Source organism: Fragaria vesca, linkage group LG5 (genome assembly GCF_000184155.1).
Source record: "Fragaria vesca subsp. vesca linkage group LG5, FraVesHawaii_1.0, whole genome shotgun sequence".
NCBI classification, from domain to species: domain Eukaryota; kingdom Viridiplantae; phylum Streptophyta; class Magnoliopsida; order Rosales; family Rosaceae; genus Fragaria; species Fragaria vesca.
This window is the reverse complement of record NC_020495.1, coordinates 22,949,749-22,968,030: the sequence shown is the minus strand read 5'-3', so window position 1 is coordinate 22,968,030 and position 18,282 is coordinate 22,949,749. Positions and strand designations below refer to the sequence as shown.

At 38.3% G+C, this 18,282-nt stretch overlaps 3 protein-coding genes across 3 annotated transcripts; 2 read left to right on the top strand and 1 right to left on the bottom strand.

The window, feature by feature from the left end:
- Positions 1 to 2,089: 2,089 nt before the first annotated feature.
- LOC101313805 (50S ribosomal protein L19, chloroplastic-like) lies at positions 2,090 to 4,254 on the bottom strand. The gene is made up of 5 exons (XM_004300291.1): positions 3,930 to 4,254; positions 3,495 to 3,842; positions 3,083 to 3,169; positions 2,849 to 2,982; positions 2,090 to 2,413 (listed from the first exon to the last, which is right to left on the bottom strand). The coding sequence occupies exons 1-5, from the start codon at positions 3,951 to 3,953 to the stop codon at positions 2,305 to 2,307; spliced, it is 702 nt and encodes a 233-aa protein (XP_004300339.1). The 5' UTR covers positions 3,954 to 4,254; the 3' UTR covers positions 2,090 to 2,304.
- A 1,281-nt stretch (positions 4,255 to 5,535) lies between these two features.
- On the top strand, positions 5,536 to 8,949 carry LOC101298720 (putative glycerol-3-phosphate transporter 4-like). The gene is made up of 3 exons (XM_004301685.1): positions 5,536 to 6,577; positions 7,513 to 8,055; positions 8,912 to 8,949. Exons 1-3 carry the CDS (start codon positions 5,536 to 5,538, stop codon positions 8,947 to 8,949), a joined length of 1,623 nt encoding a protein of 540 aa, XP_004301733.1.
- A 3,796-nt stretch (positions 8,950 to 12,745) lies between these two features.
- LOC101298433 lies at positions 12,746 to 17,926 on the top strand. The gene is made up of 15 exons (XM_004301684.1): positions 12,746 to 13,124; positions 13,214 to 13,263; positions 13,810 to 14,598; positions 14,756 to 14,822; positions 14,922 to 14,984; positions 15,081 to 15,144; positions 15,226 to 15,319; positions 15,463 to 15,546; positions 15,632 to 15,721; positions 15,820 to 15,847; positions 16,146 to 16,670; positions 16,774 to 16,814; positions 17,306 to 17,415; positions 17,517 to 17,604; positions 17,690 to 17,926. The coding sequence occupies exons 1-15, from the start codon at positions 12,746 to 12,748 to the stop codon at positions 17,924 to 17,926; spliced, it is 2,709 nt and encodes a 902-aa protein (XP_004301732.1).
- The last annotated feature ends 356 nt before the right edge of the window (positions 17,927 to 18,282 follow it).

Here is an 18,282-nt window from a genome sequence, read left to right as displayed (position 1 = left end):
GTATTTTTTTTTTTAATTTCTTGTTGTTTATGTTCATATATATAAGGAATATATTTCTCTGTGACTGGTTAAAAAGGTGAAGCAGCCCCACCACCTGGTGCAGATAAGTTGTCTAAGGCATATTACACACAAATTAGTTGTGGAAAATATGGGAAGGAAGGCCACAACAGTAGGACCTGCTTAAGAAGGCAACAAGTATGGTTTTTAGGCCTTATTTTTCTTTATCTTGTGTTAAATTTGTTGTTATGAATGGTGATGATATTATAAATTCTTATAAATATGGTGTAAAGAGATAGTTATGAGTGATTGTATAAATAGCTTATAACTTGTGTTAAATGTGGTGCTGAGATTATTGTATGGTATTTGGTTTTTAGGCAGCGCAAGCCGCACAACAAGAGGTTGCTCAAAATGAGGAGAATGCCCAGCAAGAGGCTGCTCAAAATGTGGACAATGTGCAAATGCAGCAACAACAAGTTTCACAAAATGTGGAAGAATCAGAACCTCCTCATGTGCCTACACAACATTCCCAAAGCACAACAACTCCACAAAGCTCCTCCATTCTCCAATTCAAACAGAGGAGGAACAAATCGATCGCTCACAGAAAACCCAAACCTTGAAGAATCTGAGTAGGTTGTTGTGGAAGAGGAAAACCTTAGATGTAGTTTTTGCTATTATGGCTATTGCTGCTAGACAATGCTTTTTGTTGTTGATTTTATAGACCTTTTTTGCTATGACTATTATTATATATTTAAGGGATGTTGATTTTAATGACGATTAGTTATTGTATTTTAAGGGATGTTGATTTTAGATTCTGTACATTTTATTTTCCAAGTTATGTTTACATTAAGAGATCTCTTGTGTTAAAGGACTTGTCCCAGCCAAAAATAATAGGTACAAAAGTGAGTTTAAATTTGGTCAAAAACACATGAATCTAAAATTGGCGGTAAAAATTTTACTGCATTCTAAAATTGGTGGGAAAATATTAGGGAATTGGCGAGATGATTGGAGAGACCAAAATACCCATGAAAAATTGGCAGCTAGCACCTGCTGTAACGGAGCTGACGGTCAAAAGTACCAATCTTCAGTCGGGGCAAAACATGACATACCATTCTGATGTTTAAGAAAGTTGGTATACCAAAGTTTATAAGGATTGAAAGTTGACGTACCATACAGACGAATTTCACTTAATTTATTTTCAACTTCAAGACTAAACTGGAAATTTTTGAAGACGGAACTTGCAAAGTAAACAAAGGGGGCCATGAATAGCTTTTTCCTCCATAAATCTGGGAATAAGAACTTGTTCCGTATATTTTTCCTTTGATCCTCTCCTGACATTCCTCATATTATCTATCAGAATAATAAATTAATTAATTAATAAAAATGAAAACATAAGACAAAGGAAAAGGATATGGAACAGAGCCGGTCTGGTTTTGAGGGATGTGATGGTTCTTTCCAGCAAAGGTGAGTCAAGCAGTTAACAATAATGTTACAATTGATTGATACCAAAAAGCTTGAACAGAATCCAGTACTAAAATTGCAATCAATCTCAAGCACTAATGATTACTTTGAAATTAATCATGACAAGAGATGCAAGTGTAATCTAAAGTCTAAACGTAGAGGAAGCACCCACACAATTGTGTCTAAAAGTATACCTGATTTAAATCAATACGACACTAAGAGAAGCAAATGCTAGTTTTTCAGGCAATTCAGTTCACACTATTAAAAGCCACTCAACTACATGCTTTGAGCAAACCAATATCAAATAAACAACACCCTGAGACAAGAAGAATCATTGAAGCAATAGCAAAATGCGTCAGGTAGAGTTCAATACAGCATATATACATGGTGGTGGGAACAACTGGTGCTTGCATCATGACAACCTTAAAAAGTCAAGGCATACTGCATCTGATGATTAAACGGAAAGAATGAAACAACTTTTTTTCAAAATGATGCTTACGAACTCGACATGGTGGCACTAACAAATGATTTGAGACAAGACCTCCATCCACACAGAGACAGGATTTTATCCCCACATTTCAGTTGGGTGGCCAGTAAAGAAAACATAAGTTACATGCAGTGTTGGAAGTTTGATATCATAGTTGGAGGAAAAACTTCTTCCTTTCTAATAGTAGAGTTTATAGAACAATAGAAAAAGGAAAGAACTGATACATACAACAAAACTACTGGAGACAAGTGATACACATCACATCAAATGGATTGGAAGATATAGTTCTTACAGCGTACATGATTTAGGGGACTACTGCAACACAAAAACAACCGAAGAACGGCTGCAATTGCTCTCTCTCACTTGAAAGTCGAAAACCTAGGAAGTTTGTCTCTCAAATAGTATAGCCTTGCCCTTCTGACCTTCCTGTGACTAAGTACTTTCAACTCCTTGATGTTTGGTGAGTATCTGCAGTAACAAGTATCGAAACATAAGACATCTCCCCTCTCCTCACAGAAAATATAAGCTACGTAACAAACATTTTATTGTCGTCACTAATTAATACTCTAGGAGAGTCTCTACGTGAGCAGGTAAGGGCAAGGAGAATCCAAGCATGTTAGTGGCATACATAAGTATAACAACCTAGTAGATTACACTTGCTCCTAAAAACTTATGTTACTCACATCAATGCAAAAGATCATAACAATACATCCAAGTGGAGAATGGAACTAAACTATATATTCTACACAAATTAAGAAAACCATAACAGCCATCAGTAACTGTTACTATCCCAGACAAAGTTTCTCTGTGTTATGTTTTTCAGCATGATGACATTAGAATAAAGGGAATTGTGTACAAAGTACCAAATCAAGTGAACACAAAGTACACAGAAATAGAACTTACAGAGGGAAAACAATCTCAACCCCTACACCAGCAATAATCCTCCGAATGCGAAATGTTGTATGAATGCCAGCATTTTGCTTTGAAATAACGATACCTTTATAGATAGACAGCCTACGCTTGTTTTCCGGAACTTCCTGTAGCCCATACACATACACAGGATCACAAAACATACACTTTGAAATGGTATAAAATCTGAAGGGAAAATAAAAATAAAAAATCATAAACACAAATTACCAGCTTAATTTGCACAACATCTCCACTCCTAATGTCCGGAACTGGCCTTTCCTTCTCTGCCGCATCAATTGCCCGGCTATTTAGTATCTACACAAACAGAACAGTTGAGTCAAACATTATCTAAATTTTCAAGAATCAAACAAAGATACAGGTTTACAACCATCAGAACTAAGCACTTTAATAGTCTATATTCCAACTCAAAACAACTGATGACAATGCATACCCCGAAACTACATTTAATCTGTATTATCAGATACTACATTACTAGCTAATGTCTCTCCTGCGATGGGACGAATTTGATGTCCTATTCTATCCCACGTTATATCATCAACATATATCACTCCCAATTTATAACCCCTCGTTCTAAACTACACGAAAACGAAAAAGGCAAAGGATTGATTGAATAAGTTACCCCCATGACATCGCCGAGCTTGATACGAGGCTTCCGCGGCGGCTTCTTCTCTTCAGGCTCAGGCTCAGTCTCCAGAGCTGCTCCTGCTTCGGCGTCCACTACGGCCTCTGAAGCCGGTTCACCAACAGCTTCTTCATTCTCGGTGGCTCCCACCTCACCTTCCGACTCGGCTCTCACAGCAAAGTCCCGTCTGGACTTTGCGGCGACAATGGGGCTGAATTTGGACCTGACTGAGCTCGAAGAAGCCTTGCAGAGCGAAACGCCAGTGGAACAGAAGGAAGGGCGACGAGACAACCCGAGCTTTACCGGCGCGTAGTGGTTAGGGTTTCTTGGGATTGTTAGCAGAGCCTGCAGAAAATTCAAATTCATTTCATTCTGAGAATTGGCACACGTACACAATCAATGTACAGAGAGAAGGAGAGAGAGAGAGAGTACCTGAGGAAGGACCTTGGAGCCCATGATTAGGGGAATTAGGGTTTGTGGGAATGAAGAGTTGGAGGGAGAGAGAAGGAGTTAGAGAGGAGAGGTCATGGGAGTGTGGATGGATTACCAGAGCTCTGAGGAAGACAAAGGTCTCTTATCTGTTTCTATCTTATGGTCACGTGATTTTCACGTGATTCAATATTGTTTGAAAAGAAAACATCAAGGTTTCACAATTACGTACATTTTAGACACCTAAATAATACATAAAATTTTGTATATGATTGTAAATGGAAAAATAAGCCAACTTGATCTATTTTGGAGCCAAATGACTAAGATTAGTGTACGAGATCTAGCTAAGGTTGTGCTATCATAGCTATAAAAGGAGTTTTGACGCATTTAACAACAATACGTTGAGCAAATTGCATGAGCTACGCTTATTTAAGATACTCAAATAACGTAACATATCAAAATTCTCTAGTTTTATAAGTTTGTTAAGTGAAAAGGACAGAAATTTATATGAAATGCGTATTTTGATTGAGGTTCTGTTTGACTAAGTCTCAAACACACAACTAGGGAGTTTTCAAAAACGAACACGAATAAGGTGTCAGTCACAAAACATTGAAAATGCATATTGGTGGCTACTTTAAAAGAAATGACAAGGCAATACTAGCTATCTTTGAGATAGTTCTTAAGAGGAAGTTGATGGGAGAATCTTGTGGGAAGGGGCATGGATCAAAGAAGACTAAAACTGATTCGGTTGAGTTGAGTTGTATTGGAGTGATGTTGATAATTTGAATTAGAGGCTATGGATAAGTTGATGAAGAAAATGTCAATCACGAAACTAGAAATATTGATAGGTGACAATGTAGGAGCAAGCCAAGCTCCATTATGTTTTAGAATTATAAATGAATTTGTGTTGATGAAATCAGTATGTTTTTATGGTTTAGTGTCGTTAGAACTTATCTGGTTCATGGTCTACTTGATGAAACTTCCTACATATAAATATATATGATCAACATGACTCATGACCATGATTCCATGAATGCCGTTGTCACCATGTATGACCATGTTCTTCACTTTTTCCCAAGAACTCGATCATCTCCTATATATTTGTAATCTTGCGTGATTCATGCTCTCCAAGCACCCGCCAAAACCCGCCACGCGTCCTCTCACTCTATTCAATAAAACCCCCGGTCGATCACCCTATCACAATCAATCGTCGCGGCGCCCTCAAAGTCTCAGTAAATACAAACAACAAATGCTCTCCCACTCTGCCACGTGTCCTCCCTCTTCCTTCATTTGCTCTCTACGTCTCCTCCGTCTTCTTCGCTTTTCCTCACTCTCTTTTTCTTTTCTTTTTTCTCTCTCCCCAATAGAAGCCGGTAAAACTTTGGCTCGCAATCACCACCATGGCCGGCCGTCCAATCCAGTAAGGCTCCTTCTCTCTGTTTTTCATTACTTTGACGTATGAAAGTCACGGTTTTGCGTTCTGGGTGTTGCTTGGATTTGGGAGATGAATGTGGCATGGTATGACATGAGGATGGTGCAACGTTTGTGACTAGAAAGAAAGGGTTGTTCTGGGTTTGGGTTTTGTTTGGTGTTTTGAGGAAGTGAAAGGATGGCTAGTAATTTTGATACAGTGAGAGGAACCCCACCTGGGATTTTGTTGATTAGAAGCGTTAGAGGAAAAGATTGGAGGTTTTCTACATATAGATATGTGGTTTTGTTTCTTACATTTGTAGCTTATGCTAGTTACCATGCTTCAAGAAAACCCAGTAGTATAGTTAAGAGTGTTTTGTATCCTGAACCCACCAATAAGGACAATGGCTTGGTCCTCCCCTGGCTTGGCCAGGTGTTTGTTAAGACAAATTATATGGGGAATGCGAGTCATCATCGTCATAGGTTGATAGACAAGGGCTGGGCTCCTTTTAATAGCAAGGACGGGACGACGAAGCTAGGTGAGATTGATGTTGCATTTCTAGCATGTTACTCTCTAGGAATGTATGTTGCTGGGCATTTGGGCGATACGCTGGACCTTCGGCTGTTCTTGACATGCGGGATGGTTGGGAGTGGTGTTTTCGTTGCGCTATTTGGGATGGGGTACTTTTGGAACATTCATGTGTTTGGATTCTATCTTGGAATGCAAATGGTTGCAGGGTTGTTCCAAGCAACAGGTTGGCCTTCTGTTGTTGCGGTGATTGGGAATTGGTTTGGAAAGGGGAAGAGGGGTTTGATAATGGGGATATGGAATGCACATACTTCAGTTGGGAATATTAGTGGCTCGCTGCTTGCTGCTGGCGTTCTGGACTATGGTTGGGGTTGGTGTTTTATAGTTCCTGGTGCGTTTATTGCATTGGCAGGAATACTAGTTTTCTTGTTCTTGCCTGCATATCCTGAGGATATTGGATTTTCTAGTCCACACGGTTCAGCTTCAAGTTTGGAGGCAGTTCCTGCTGATGAAGAAGCAAATATGGGAAAAGGAATTCAGGTGGAAAGTGAAACAAATATGTCAAGAGCTGGGTCTGTGACAAGGACAGGTGTTGGTCTTATTGAAGCTTGTGCCATACCAGGAGTTATACCCTTTGCGTTATGCCTCTTCTTTGCAAAGCTTGTAGCCTACACATTTCTGTACTGGCTACCGTTTTATTTAAGTCAGACAGGTAATCTATCCCTCACAGTTTTTTATATACCTCGATTGCCATATTTGGTTTTTGGCCCTATACTTGCTGATATAACTTGAACTCATAGGATGTGTAGTATCTGAGATAGATTATAGTCTTCTCTTTTCTATCGTATGTGCTTCTATGCTTCATTTTAGAATAAGAAGATTTAGAAAGTTGCAAGTATTCAGGGTAGTTGATTCGTAGTCAAGAGTAATGTTGGCAGAAGACTGGTCCACTATGGTTAGCATTTCTCTAGATATAAGCCCAAAATAATTGTATATATCAGATAATGACTAGTTTAGTAGGTTCAATCCATATGTCTTGTTGTAATCAGTCCTACGGGCAATGCGATTACTTTATGTGTGTTTGTTTAAGGAAACAAGTTCTCAAGAGAAATAAATTATTTCACCAAACTTTCATAAAACCTTGATAGCTAAACTTTCATAAAACCTTTACTGAATTAGAGATAAGAGTATGTTATGAACTTTTACATGACAATCTAGTTTTAAACAATTAGCGATCTAGTATGTCTTTTGTCTACTGCCTCAGAAGATTTCTAGCTTACACTGAGTTTCGCGGCACCTATTAGTACACCGTAGTTTGGCAACCATGTTTGAGTAACAACACCAATAGGGGCTATGTAAATGAGGCTTCAAAGTTAAATATCACTCTGATGATCCCTTATCGGTATATGCATGAATTTGTTTGTACTTTTGTGGTTGGATTAAAAACTATGTATTTCACTGTCCTTAGTTTTGTTGTTCTTTAGAGGCCTTGCTGCTATAGGAAAATATTCACTATAAATTTCAATAGCAAATTTATGGAAACACCCATGAAAGCCTAAAGGACTTCTCCATACTTGAAATTTGTAGGCATTATTTAACTACTGTATCTGATATAAGGTCCTACCTTGTTCCCCTTATTGTGTGCAGAAATTGGAGGAGAGTATGTTTATGTGAAATCTGCTGGTAATCTCTCTACTTTGTTTGATGTTGGGGGCATAGTTGGTGGAATCCTTGCAGGCTACATATCCGATAAACTTAATGCTCGAGCTACTACAGCAGCCTGCTTCATGTATACTGCAATTCCAGCAATGCTTTTGTATCGCAGATATGGGAGTATTTCACACAATATCAACATTTTGCTTATGATGGTTGCTGGATTGTTTATTAATGGGCCCTATGCACTTATCACTACTGCAGTTTCTGCAGACCTTGGCACACACAGTTCGCTTAGAGGTGACTCTAGAGCACTGGCAACAGTTACTGCCATCATTGATGGTACTGGATCAGTTGGTGCTGCTTTCGGTCCTCTTCTTACTGGTTTCCTTTCAACAATAGGATGGGATGCAGTATTTGTGATGCTAATGGTTTGTGCTCTTATAGCGGGGCTTCTGCTATCACGTTTGGTTATCTCTGAAATTTCAGAGAAGACTTGCAAACCGCCTGTATCCAGTGGGCGACACAATTTTGGAGGTAATTTTTCTTATATGTTCATTTATATGTTCTTGGAACGGATATATGTGCATAAACAAACTCATTCTCCTTTCTTCGGCCAATCTATCTTGTAAGAAATAATTATGTCAAATGACTGGATGATCCCTTAGTTGCTTAGTCAATCAATGTGAACTAGTCTCAAGTATTCCCGGTTAGGTGGTCATACACTCATACTAATGATACCACTGCCTTATTTAGGTGACCAAGATCCTTATGTGTGATCCTTTTTAAGCTAATAATTTGCACATTATGGCCAAACTGTTGCAATGCAAATGAAGTGCATGCTTCAGCAGATGTTGAAATATCAAATCCAAAATCTCATATTACTAGGTGGAGCAACCAATATGGTTTTAAGCACTTGGCTCAACCAATTTGTGTTAGTGCTCAGCACATGATTCATGTATGGATTACATCATTTAACTTTTATAGTTCCATACTTCCATCTAACATACATGAACCTTCTGATAAAGTTTCTAGGTATTCTGTCATGCCTGTTCAAAGTTTATGAATCATGATTTATTTTATTTTATTGTGCCTTTACTGATTTTGATGGACTTTGGGTGGGTTTAGTGAATTTAAGTTGTTGCTGTAGTTAAGTAGGTTTTATAAAAGATGTCAAGAATGCTTCTAAAAGCCTACCTATCTGGAGATTTTGACATGTGTGTTGTTTTTGATGTGTTATGTGGTTCAGTTCCGATTTTGACTCTAAGAAGCGAGTATTATTAGTTTATTACTTCTTCATAGACCACTTTTCTTTCACCTTTTGACAAAATAACGTTTATATTGGTTGAACACACTGGTAATTTCCTCTGTTCTTTACTTTCTATTCCTGTAGCTCCTGTGTACCAACCACTTTTAAGTGATCAACGATGATACTAAGGTCTGAAGAAGCTTCTTCATTTACTGGAGATAACAAATAGAGTTCACTATAGTGAGACGTCCAATCTCAACATGTAGGTGGTACCTTGTACTCTCGAGCAAAAGTCTACATTTTGGCCGTATTACAAAAGAAAACCAAGCATCATCATACGTCAAATTTGTATCGGCTCTTTGAAGTAGTTTTTAGCACCTATTTTGGTGTTCATTGTCTGTAATATATGTATACTGATAAGTAATGCTTAGATTTTGTGTCTTTTGTTCAGTTGTCCTCTCCAAGTAGAACTTTGTCTTCGAAATTATCTATGACTATTGTTTGAGAACTGAGAATATACATTTGCTCTCTTGATCCGTCTAGGTGGTACTGCAGGTCAGTTCTCTTCAAGCTCAATAGTTTTATGGTTTCTAATTAGTTCATGAGAAGTATTAGAGGTGGTGCTATACCATCATTTGCTCTGTTATACTTAATGGACAAGGCAGTAGTATATTCAGACCTGAGACAACTACTATCAAGTGTTTTAAGAGCGTCTTAAAAGCTTATCAGGGTCCTGGCATTGCTAGCTAGCTGAGGGTCTGGTGAGTGGAATATTGGTGGGGAAGGAGGCAGACACATCTATATAGTATATACAATGGCCTCAAATTAGTCTCTGATCCACATGCAACATCTTACATCTATCCACACCAAAAAGGTCTTATTCAAGTCCTTATGGATTCTGAAACAAACTACATTCATATGGGATATAAAAGATACTTGCTAATTAACATTTCATCGTTTATTTATAACGTTGCAAATGGTGATTGTGTCTTATGCTCATACATGTATTGTGTTTCTCATGTGAACACAAACGTAATCTTTCTCCTCACTGTAGTCTTTCACAGAGGATGGTAGGGATCTAGCAGGGCTGTAGCCCAGGAAACTCTCTGTAATTTGTCTAATGTAATTTATTTAGTAGCCTAAACGCCACCTAGCTCTAGTATATTAGCCCAATCTAATATGATGAGCTTAGGCTAATATCTAATCCTAACTATGACCATGTTTGTACCTCTCAATCATGTAAAGTCCGTCTGTTCTTAATTAATAACGGATTACAAGATTCTTTCCAATATTGTTTGCCTATAGTCTTTGGTCAGAGCTCATGTTTGCTTCCTGGTCTATATAAACAATTGAGCTTTTACCATGTGATTCGTCTTTGTAGGAGTCCCCTGAAGCGACTCGTAAGCAACAATCCTCGTTGCATGTAATTAAAAAAATTATACAAACTAAAAGTCTTAAATTTTAAAACTTCATCCAAAAAAATCGCAAAAGAGCGAGAGAGGAGAAGAAAACCGTAAGGTCTCGTTTGATTCATAGAAAGGAAGGGAAATGAACCAAATTCTTTGCATTTTCCATTACCATGGGAAATTATAATTCCTATTTATTTTCTTTTCAAGTGTTTGGTACTCATAAGGAAAGGAAATAAAATCCTATAATTTTCAAAAAAAAAAAAAACATGTGGTTAAAAATGGTAAACACTAACTTAGTGGGGTCAATTTAATAAAAAAATGGTGTAATAATTGCAAGAAATTGAGAGGGAAAGTGATTCATTGGGTTGGGTGGAGGGAACAACTTTCCCATCTATTTTCCTTACAATTGGGAACCAATTTCCTTTCCCCCTATTTTCCTTAGGTTTCCAAACACAAGAAAATAAAGACTTTTCTTTCCCACTAGTTTGATTCCATGAAACAAACATGGCCTAAGAGGAAAAGTCCTCTCGTCCGGCCTCGTTGCCATGCCTGCGTTGGCACTAGCCTCGCCGACGTGAGTCGACTATGGCTAGACGGGATGCTGGCGAAGTTTTCGCTTGGTGATCGGTGGCTAGGGGCTGAGTTAGCCCATTCTATAGCGCCTTCAGTCGAAGGCGGTGACTGCACATGGATAGATCTTGCAAAGAGTGGTGGCGGCCGATTGTGTGGCACGAGATCCTCACATCTGATCCGGATTGTGATTCCATTGGTGCTTCCGAGCGTGATCCGCCAAAGATCCGATGAAGATTGGAAGCGAGTCGGAAGATGAATTTGCTAAGGTTTGCAGTCGGACTGTCAAGGTTTGGGAGGTGGGGATCAGGATGCTATTCTAGTGATGGTTTGTCGGCGGTGGAGCAGTTCAAGCCAGAGAGCAGCGGTGGCTCGACGGTCGGCGAGGCGAGAAGGTTTGGACGGTGTAGGTTATGTGGAAGCCATTTTGGGCTGTGGGTCAATGTTGGGCTTCTTAGTCACAGCTTGGAAGTGGGCCTATTTTGGGCTGAGTGGTTGGGCCAGTTCTGCTGTGTGTTTGTGTTATCTTGTTAGTTGTTTTGTTGTTTCAGTTGTTTTAATAAATTCCTATCGTTATTCGGTAGGAATAGGTGCATACATTCTATGTGCCTTGTCCACTCTAATTTGGTTGTGAATCTCATGCATTAGCACATGGTCACAACCTCTTAGTAGCGGGAATATGTCTGCCCTAGGTATGCAGTAAGTTTCTTGTTTCGTCAAATGATCGATGCCACCTAATGGCAGGGTGAAGCTAAGTGTCATCGGATTTATCCTCCGACGGCAACATAGAAGGAAAGCTGTGCTTATGGGAATTATGTTTCACTGTAGTCGAGTTAATTTTTCGTTATGTCACCATTATGTTAAAGCAAATAGAGCACTATTTGCTAATCGGTGCCTAGTTGAGTACATGTTTGTAAAAACTTCTGATATTAGTTCAGATGTTTGTAATCAGGGATTTAGGCTCAATGTTACCCCCCCCCCTCCTCCCCGTTTTTGTATTCGACAGTTTCATTAATCAAGGTTTGAGGGCAGCCGCACCAGCCTTTTACCTAAAAAAAAAAAGTCTTAAATTTATTAGTTACCATCAATATCTCAAAATGTGTATATATCATCTATGGCTATAGATTTCTCTGACATCTAAATATATCAAAAGCACACCATTTTTGTTGAACATATGGTAAATAATCATACAATTGGTATGATATTATATGATGCTCGTAACATATTTTTTTTGTTTCTTAGCTAATCGTGTAAAATGCATGAACGTAACTAATATTGAGCAGTAATCAATCCATGTATATATCATCAATATATATTAAACATGCCAATATAAGGCCAAGGTTGAATGCTTTTAAATCCTGAACATGTATACCTTGTCAATACTACGCACATTATGAATTTAACTTCTGAAACAATCATATACCCCTTATACGTAACTCTGCGTCTTAGTTTTCCATTTAGAACGAAAATCACTAATTTATAACACAGCTTGTTAATTTTTATTTCATTTCACGTGATAGTGCAAAGATTTCATGCCATACTTTCATAAAAGAAAACTAATGTTTTTGTTTAACAAATCAAAAATTGGTGAAGTATATATGCCCTGATATTGTCGCTAGGTCTTTTCTGTGTTTTGTTACCGTCATGAAAAAGATGCACATAAGCATAACAAGCAATTTACAAATTTTTTTAGATTATGAATAGAAACTACATTTTAATCAGAATCCAGAATTTGTTCAAAAAAAAAAATCAGATTCCAGACTGTAAAAAAGAAAGAAAAAAAAACTGCTTTTATATGTATATATTTTTTCGATGGTGGTTCAAAACGTTAGCACCTTCGGTCCATCACAACATTTTAAAATTCAAAATTAGAAAAAAAATAATGGCGGGAACTCGTGACGCTCTCAATCTCAAACCCTACACGTGTCCCACACATTGCCCGCCTCTCTTTCCCCCCCCCCAATTCCACCTCTCTCTCTCTGCGATCCAAATCTCAGCCATGGCAACTACCCCACTCGACTCAGCCCTCACCGCCTCAACCATCTCCGACTCCGACAAGGCCTGGCACCTCCTCGCCCTCCTCTTATCTCTCGGCCGCCGGACCCGCCCCTTCGAGCTCGCCGCTCGATGCACGGCGTTCCCCGCAACCGCTCATTTGGTCCAACGCCTTTGCTCCGTCGCTAATTCGCCAATCTCCTTGTCCGAAGATCTCCACGTCACGCCGTCTCTGTTCGCCGTAACCGCTCTGGCGGAGTCCGTCTCTAGTTCCTGCGGCGACGGCGCACTGAGAACGAACTTAGGGAAGAGAAAACGCCTCGTTTTGGATTGCGGATTTGTGACCTCGGCTAAACGGAGATTGATTGTGGATTTTGAAAACGGTAAATTGTTGCTTTCTCTTTTTTACTTTGATTAATTAATTTTGTCCGATTTACTTGAGTTTAATTGGTAATTGTGGGATTGATTGCAGTAAATGACGATAATGGAGCGCGGAAATCAGTCATATGTATTCCTCCGAAGGTATGATCGAGTGGTTTAGCATCTGTAGTTGTGAATATTTATATGATCTGCCTGATTTTGTTTTGTTAGTCCAGAAATGTTGAAAAAATTAGTGGAAATTGGGCATTAGTTTTGAGATCCTATTTATCTGGTTAGGAAAACATGGTAATGACTTTTACAGCTGTTAGAATTTGCTTAGATTATTTGATTTTTGCTATAATATAAATTTAATGTTCCTCATTAGTCCAGCTAGTCATGGCAATATGAACAGCTTTCTTTTCCCGTGTTTTGTCATTCGAAGAGTCGTGGCCTGAGTTTGACGAAAAGTAGTTAATCGGAGTGATTGATATTCTAAGTTACATAAACGTGGCAAGTTTAGTTGCATTATCTGGTTAAACCGCTGTGTCTGTGCATCTGTCCTTTTCCTTTAGTTTGAAGCACACTTAATTTTGAGGTTTTCGGCTTCTCTATTCATGTTAAAAGAGTTTTGATTTGTTGCATGCTTAAAGTAAAACCAAGCAAAGTTGCTTTTCTGGACACCTTTTAAATCAGGTCATTTTTTCGCAGATACATTTTCATATGACTGACTATCTCAGCAGAAGAATAAGTATGCTACCAAGTAATGTGGCTGTGGGGTTGGATAAATCGATCTTCAGTTCTCCATTATTTATTGAAGATAGTGCTGGGCCATCTAGTTGTGGAGTGAAGAACATTGGGAATGTAGAAGATCAAATGGAGACCGATATAACTCTGCAAAGGAATGTTAATAAAACAGTTATGGCCTGTGTAGATGATTTAGAGCCAACTGTTCCAACAGTGTCAGAAGATTTAGTACTTTATGAGATAGATAGCTTGGCCAAATCTTACCTAGAGAAAAGTAAAAAAACCATTACGTCACCAGTGCTGGATGAGAATGGTAGTGTTAATTGCAAAGTTGCAAATTGTTCGGTCCTTGAAGATGAAAGAGTTGTGGGAGATTCGGAGGAAGAATTGTTAGTAGATCCACACAACCCTAATGGAGAAGCAGAAAGTCTATATCAGCCATACACTGCTGTTTCTGATAAGCTGCCTGGAACTGAAATCAGAAAATCGAATAAGGAGGATTTCGAAGTTACAAAACATGTTAGTAAAAGTCTAATGACAAGAAATGAGGCCCAGAACACATGTCCAGCCAAGGAATTCTATGTTCCTCAAAAGCAGTTGCTGAAGTCCTCTGCAACAATTAAGGTCATTCACACGGATAAGATCTCTTCAAGACTGCAATCTCTATACGGCTGTAATTTAGAGCAGGATCAGGCCGTTGCCACTTCCAAAGTGAGCCTTCACCATAAATTGGATCAGAAGACAAATAGCATGGTACACAAATCAAAACAGAATTGTGGTGACATGCATATTAATGAAAGAAAAAGACGATACAAATCTATTTCTTCTAAGGTATGCGGCATTCATTAAAATTAATGTCAATAACTGCAAGTATGCTTTTATTGATGATCTTAAGTCTAATGCTTTGTAGGATCAACCAGAGAAAAAAGAATTTCCAAATTTTGATTCTTATATGGTAGAAGAAGAAGAAGGTTCAGGTATGTATAGCTCTTAGATATCGAAGATTAGTATCCTTGACTGCTGTTTTTGTTGTGGATTAAATCGATTTATTAATTGCTGTTTTCCCGAACTTGTAGGTGGTTATGGTACTGTTTACAGGGCGAGGAGTAAGAATGACAGGACAAGGGTTGCCATTAAGTGTAAGTGAGACATATATCTATCCTGCCTGATCTAAGGCTTAAGAGTTCAACCCAAATTGTAGTTCCTGGTCTGAAATTTCTATAATGGCTCTGCAGGTCCACATGCTAATGCTCATAAGAGCCATGTTAACAACGAGTTGAGAATGCTGGAAAGGTTTGGGTAAGTAGTTTACAAGTTTTACTTGAGCAAATACATTGTGCTTTTGTGTAGATTCTTATTTCCTTGTAAATTTGTAATCAGGGGAAGAAATTTTGTGATCAAATATGAAGGCTGTATCAAGAATGGGAATTCAAGTTGCTTTGTATTACAGCATGTTGAGCATGATAGACCAGAGGTAACCTTGGACATTTTGATGACTTCTTGTTTAATTCTCTTCAGTTCACTTTACTTCTTCTTCTTCTTTCCTTTTTTTTTTATTTTTTTTTTAAGTAAGACAGATCTTTTTGGTCTTATTTTTTATGTTGGTATTATCTTTAGGTTTTAAAGAGAGAGATAGATGTCCGTGAGCTCCGGTGGTATGGATATTGCTTGTTTAGAGCACTTGCTAGCCTTCATAAGCAGGTAGGCACAGTTGCTATGTATGTTCTATTTGGATTCTGGATCTTTTAGTAAAAGTTTCTTTATAATGTATATTTCTGTATTCCAGGGAATAGTACATAGAGATATTAAACCCGGCAATTTCCTTTTCTCTCGTAAGGCCAACAAGGGCTACCTAATTGATTTCAATCTATCCATGGTTAGTTTACTTGTATTGGTATTTAATGGTCTTATTAGTTTGTCACTAATTTACTTATCTGTCTAATTGTGTTTCATTTGTATTTTGTTGTTTGACAGGACTTGCATCAGAAGTATGGAAATATTAGTAAGCTTTCATCTTCCTCTGTGTATCTAGATTTTCTGCTGACATGGTTTTAGTTATTGGACTTGGATTTTTTTTCCGTTATTGAGTAAATAGATTGTCAAGAGTTAAGATTAGTTTGATCACTAGGCTATAAATCTGATGCATTTTCTCTTTTAACAGTCTCTCTCTCTCTCTCTCACCCGTCCCTCACTCTCTCATTCATAGAGTCCGGGAACTATTTTTATCTGGTGTTTGTTGGTCTTAGTATTTATGGCGTTAAAGATTATAACATGGCGAAACTAATTTTAAAATCCCACAGGTAAGTCAAGAGGGGGATTTGATGTAAACAGTGATGAGAAGCTTATGACTGCAAAAAGTATACCTCCAATCACACTTAGGAAGTTGCCAAGTGGTAAATCTTTACTAACAGCCAATGGAGAGACCTCAAAAGGTTTGAAATCCACTTTTGATATGAAGGATCTAAAGAAAATGGCTTTCAGCCAAATGAAGGTAAATAAAGATTCGGGTAGTAGAAAGGTAATCAAAAGTCAGGGTGCAGATGGCTCAGGCATAACGTCAGTAAAGGATGTTACAAGCACCAGGACTCTGTCGGCTGAAAGGATGAGAGAACCTTTGCCATGCCAAGGAAGGAAAGAATTGATCAATCTAGTACAGGAAGCAAGGGAAAGTACAAATAATGAGGCGTCAAGTATTTCAGCTCTTATGAGAAAGAGGGTTCCTGCCCCTCCCGTAAATGTCGATGGCAAGTTTTTCCATGTCACTCCAATGCCTATGCACTCAACTTCCAATGGTTTTGGTGGTCCATGCTTGATAAGAAGCAGAGGTTTGTTCCTTTTTAGTAGTTTTCTCAATATGTTCGAATAAACATTTTTCTTTCCTAAAAATTTCGTATTAATTTTGTTTCTTAGGTTCTGGAAAACATAAAGAAGGCCCTTGCGCTGGGACTAAAGGCTTCAGGGCTCCAGAGGTCAGGTTTTTTCCTAATAAACATTTAATAATGTATAATCGCCTTGCTTTCTATCTTTATATCCACAACACTAGTGTTGCAAGCACATTTATGATTATGATTATTTACAACAAACAACGGTCTTAAGTATATCCAACATATATGAGTTTGTGCCAACTATGTATGCTAAAATGCTGAGAGTTACCCCTATTAAAAAAAATAAAAATATATGCCGAGAGTTACCGTGCTTTTTTTTTTCCTTTCCCAAAATACACTTCAGGAGAAACAAGTAGGTGGATGTGTTGCTAATGACTCATACCCTTCTTACTACATTATGTTATGTTGTAAAAGTGTAGTTTTGACTCTTGATGGATTATGTGGGAAAGTAGGTTCCAGTTTATAGAGAATTAGTAAATATTTATAAATTATGAAACCTTACAGCATTTAGCATGAGTTTCATTTCTGGAAATTTTTCCTTGGACTGATGGGGGTATTGACCATGGTCTATGCAGGTTCTCTTAAGATCTCCTCATCAGGGCCCCAAAGTTGATATCTGGTCTGCCGGAGTCACGTTACTATACTTGTTGATTGGCAGAACACCTTTCCTTGGCGAACCTGAACTGTAAATCCAAATATCCTTGTTTTTTTTTCTTAAGATTTATGTGTACTTGTCTTTTGCATTCTGTTTTTACATTTTGCCAATCATACTATGCTTATTACCAGGAACATCAAGGATATTGCAAAGCTGAGAGGCAGTGAAGACTTATGGGAAGTCGCCAAGCTACACGACCGCGAATCCTCATTTCCAGCGGTAATTATCATTCAAATCTGTTTTTTACTTCACTGCAGTGTACATCAGAAGATATATTGAACTGTGAAATATTCTTTTCTCACAGGAGCTCTACAGTACAGATTGTTTGCCCTCTATTAAAGTAAAGGATTGGTGCAGAAAGAATACAAGGAGACCAGACTTCTTTGAGGAAATCCCAAGACCACTTTTCGATCTTGTGGATAAATGCTTAATGGTGAATCCTAGGGTTAGAATAAGTGCAGAGGAAGCGCTTAAACATGAGTTTTTCGCTCCATGCCATGAAGAACTGAGAAAGCACAAGCTTCAGAGGTTGGTATCATAGCTGGCATTTTAGAATAGAAGGTGAATTGGTGATTGCTCCATACATGGACAAGGCATCATCAGTTCATCACCAAGCCAATTAACAATGTCTCAAATGAAGGCTTAATCAGCTAACAAATCATGGTAAATTCCATTCTAATTGTTAAGCTTTATATGATGCTGCATTCTTTCTGCAACTTGTAACGTTTGTAAATACTAACATAACAGAATCAGAGATTATGTCCTGTACTTCTGAAGGATCTTTCTAGGAGGTGTTTCTTCCTATATAGGCTTACGTTGATGTGTATTTATAGCGTTAAAGTTTAAGCTGTTAAAGAATCGGAGCCGTTCAGAAGCGGACGTCCGCACTCGGCTTAA

Coding starts and splice junctions, on each gene's coding strand:
- LOC101298720 (XM_004301685.1), top strand. CDS start 5,536: ATGGCTAGTAATTTTGATACAGTGAGAGGAACCCCACCTGGGATTTTG. Junction 6,578..7,512: donor GTTTTATTTAAGTCAGACAG/GTAATCTATCCC, acceptor TATTGTGTGCAG/AAATTGGAGGAGAGTATGTT. Junction 8,056..8,911: donor TGGGCGACACAATTTTGGAG/GTAATTTTTCTT, acceptor CTATTCCTGTAG/CTCCTGTGTACCAACCACTT.
- LOC101313805 (XM_004300291.1), bottom strand. CDS start 3,953: ATGGGCTCCAAGGTCCTTCCTCAG. Junction 3,170..3,494: donor AGCTCGGCGATGTCATGGGG/GTAACTTATTCA, acceptor CTGTTTGTGTAG/ATACTAAATAGCCGGGCAAT. Junction 2,414..2,848: donor GTTGAGATTGTTTTCCCTCT/GTAAGTTCTATT, acceptor TTGTTACTGCAG/ATACTCACCAAACATCAAGG.
- LOC101298433 (XM_004301684.1), top strand. CDS start 12,746: ATGGCAACTACCCCACTCGACTCAGCCCTCACCGCCTCAACCATCTCC. Junction 14,823..14,921: donor AGAAGAAGAAGAAGGTTCAG/GTATGTATAGCT, acceptor CCGAACTTGTAG/GTGGTTATGGTACTGTTTAC. Junction 15,320..15,462: donor TTGAGCATGATAGACCAGAG/GTAACCTTGGAC, acceptor TATTATCTTTAG/GTTTTAAAGAGAGAGATAGA.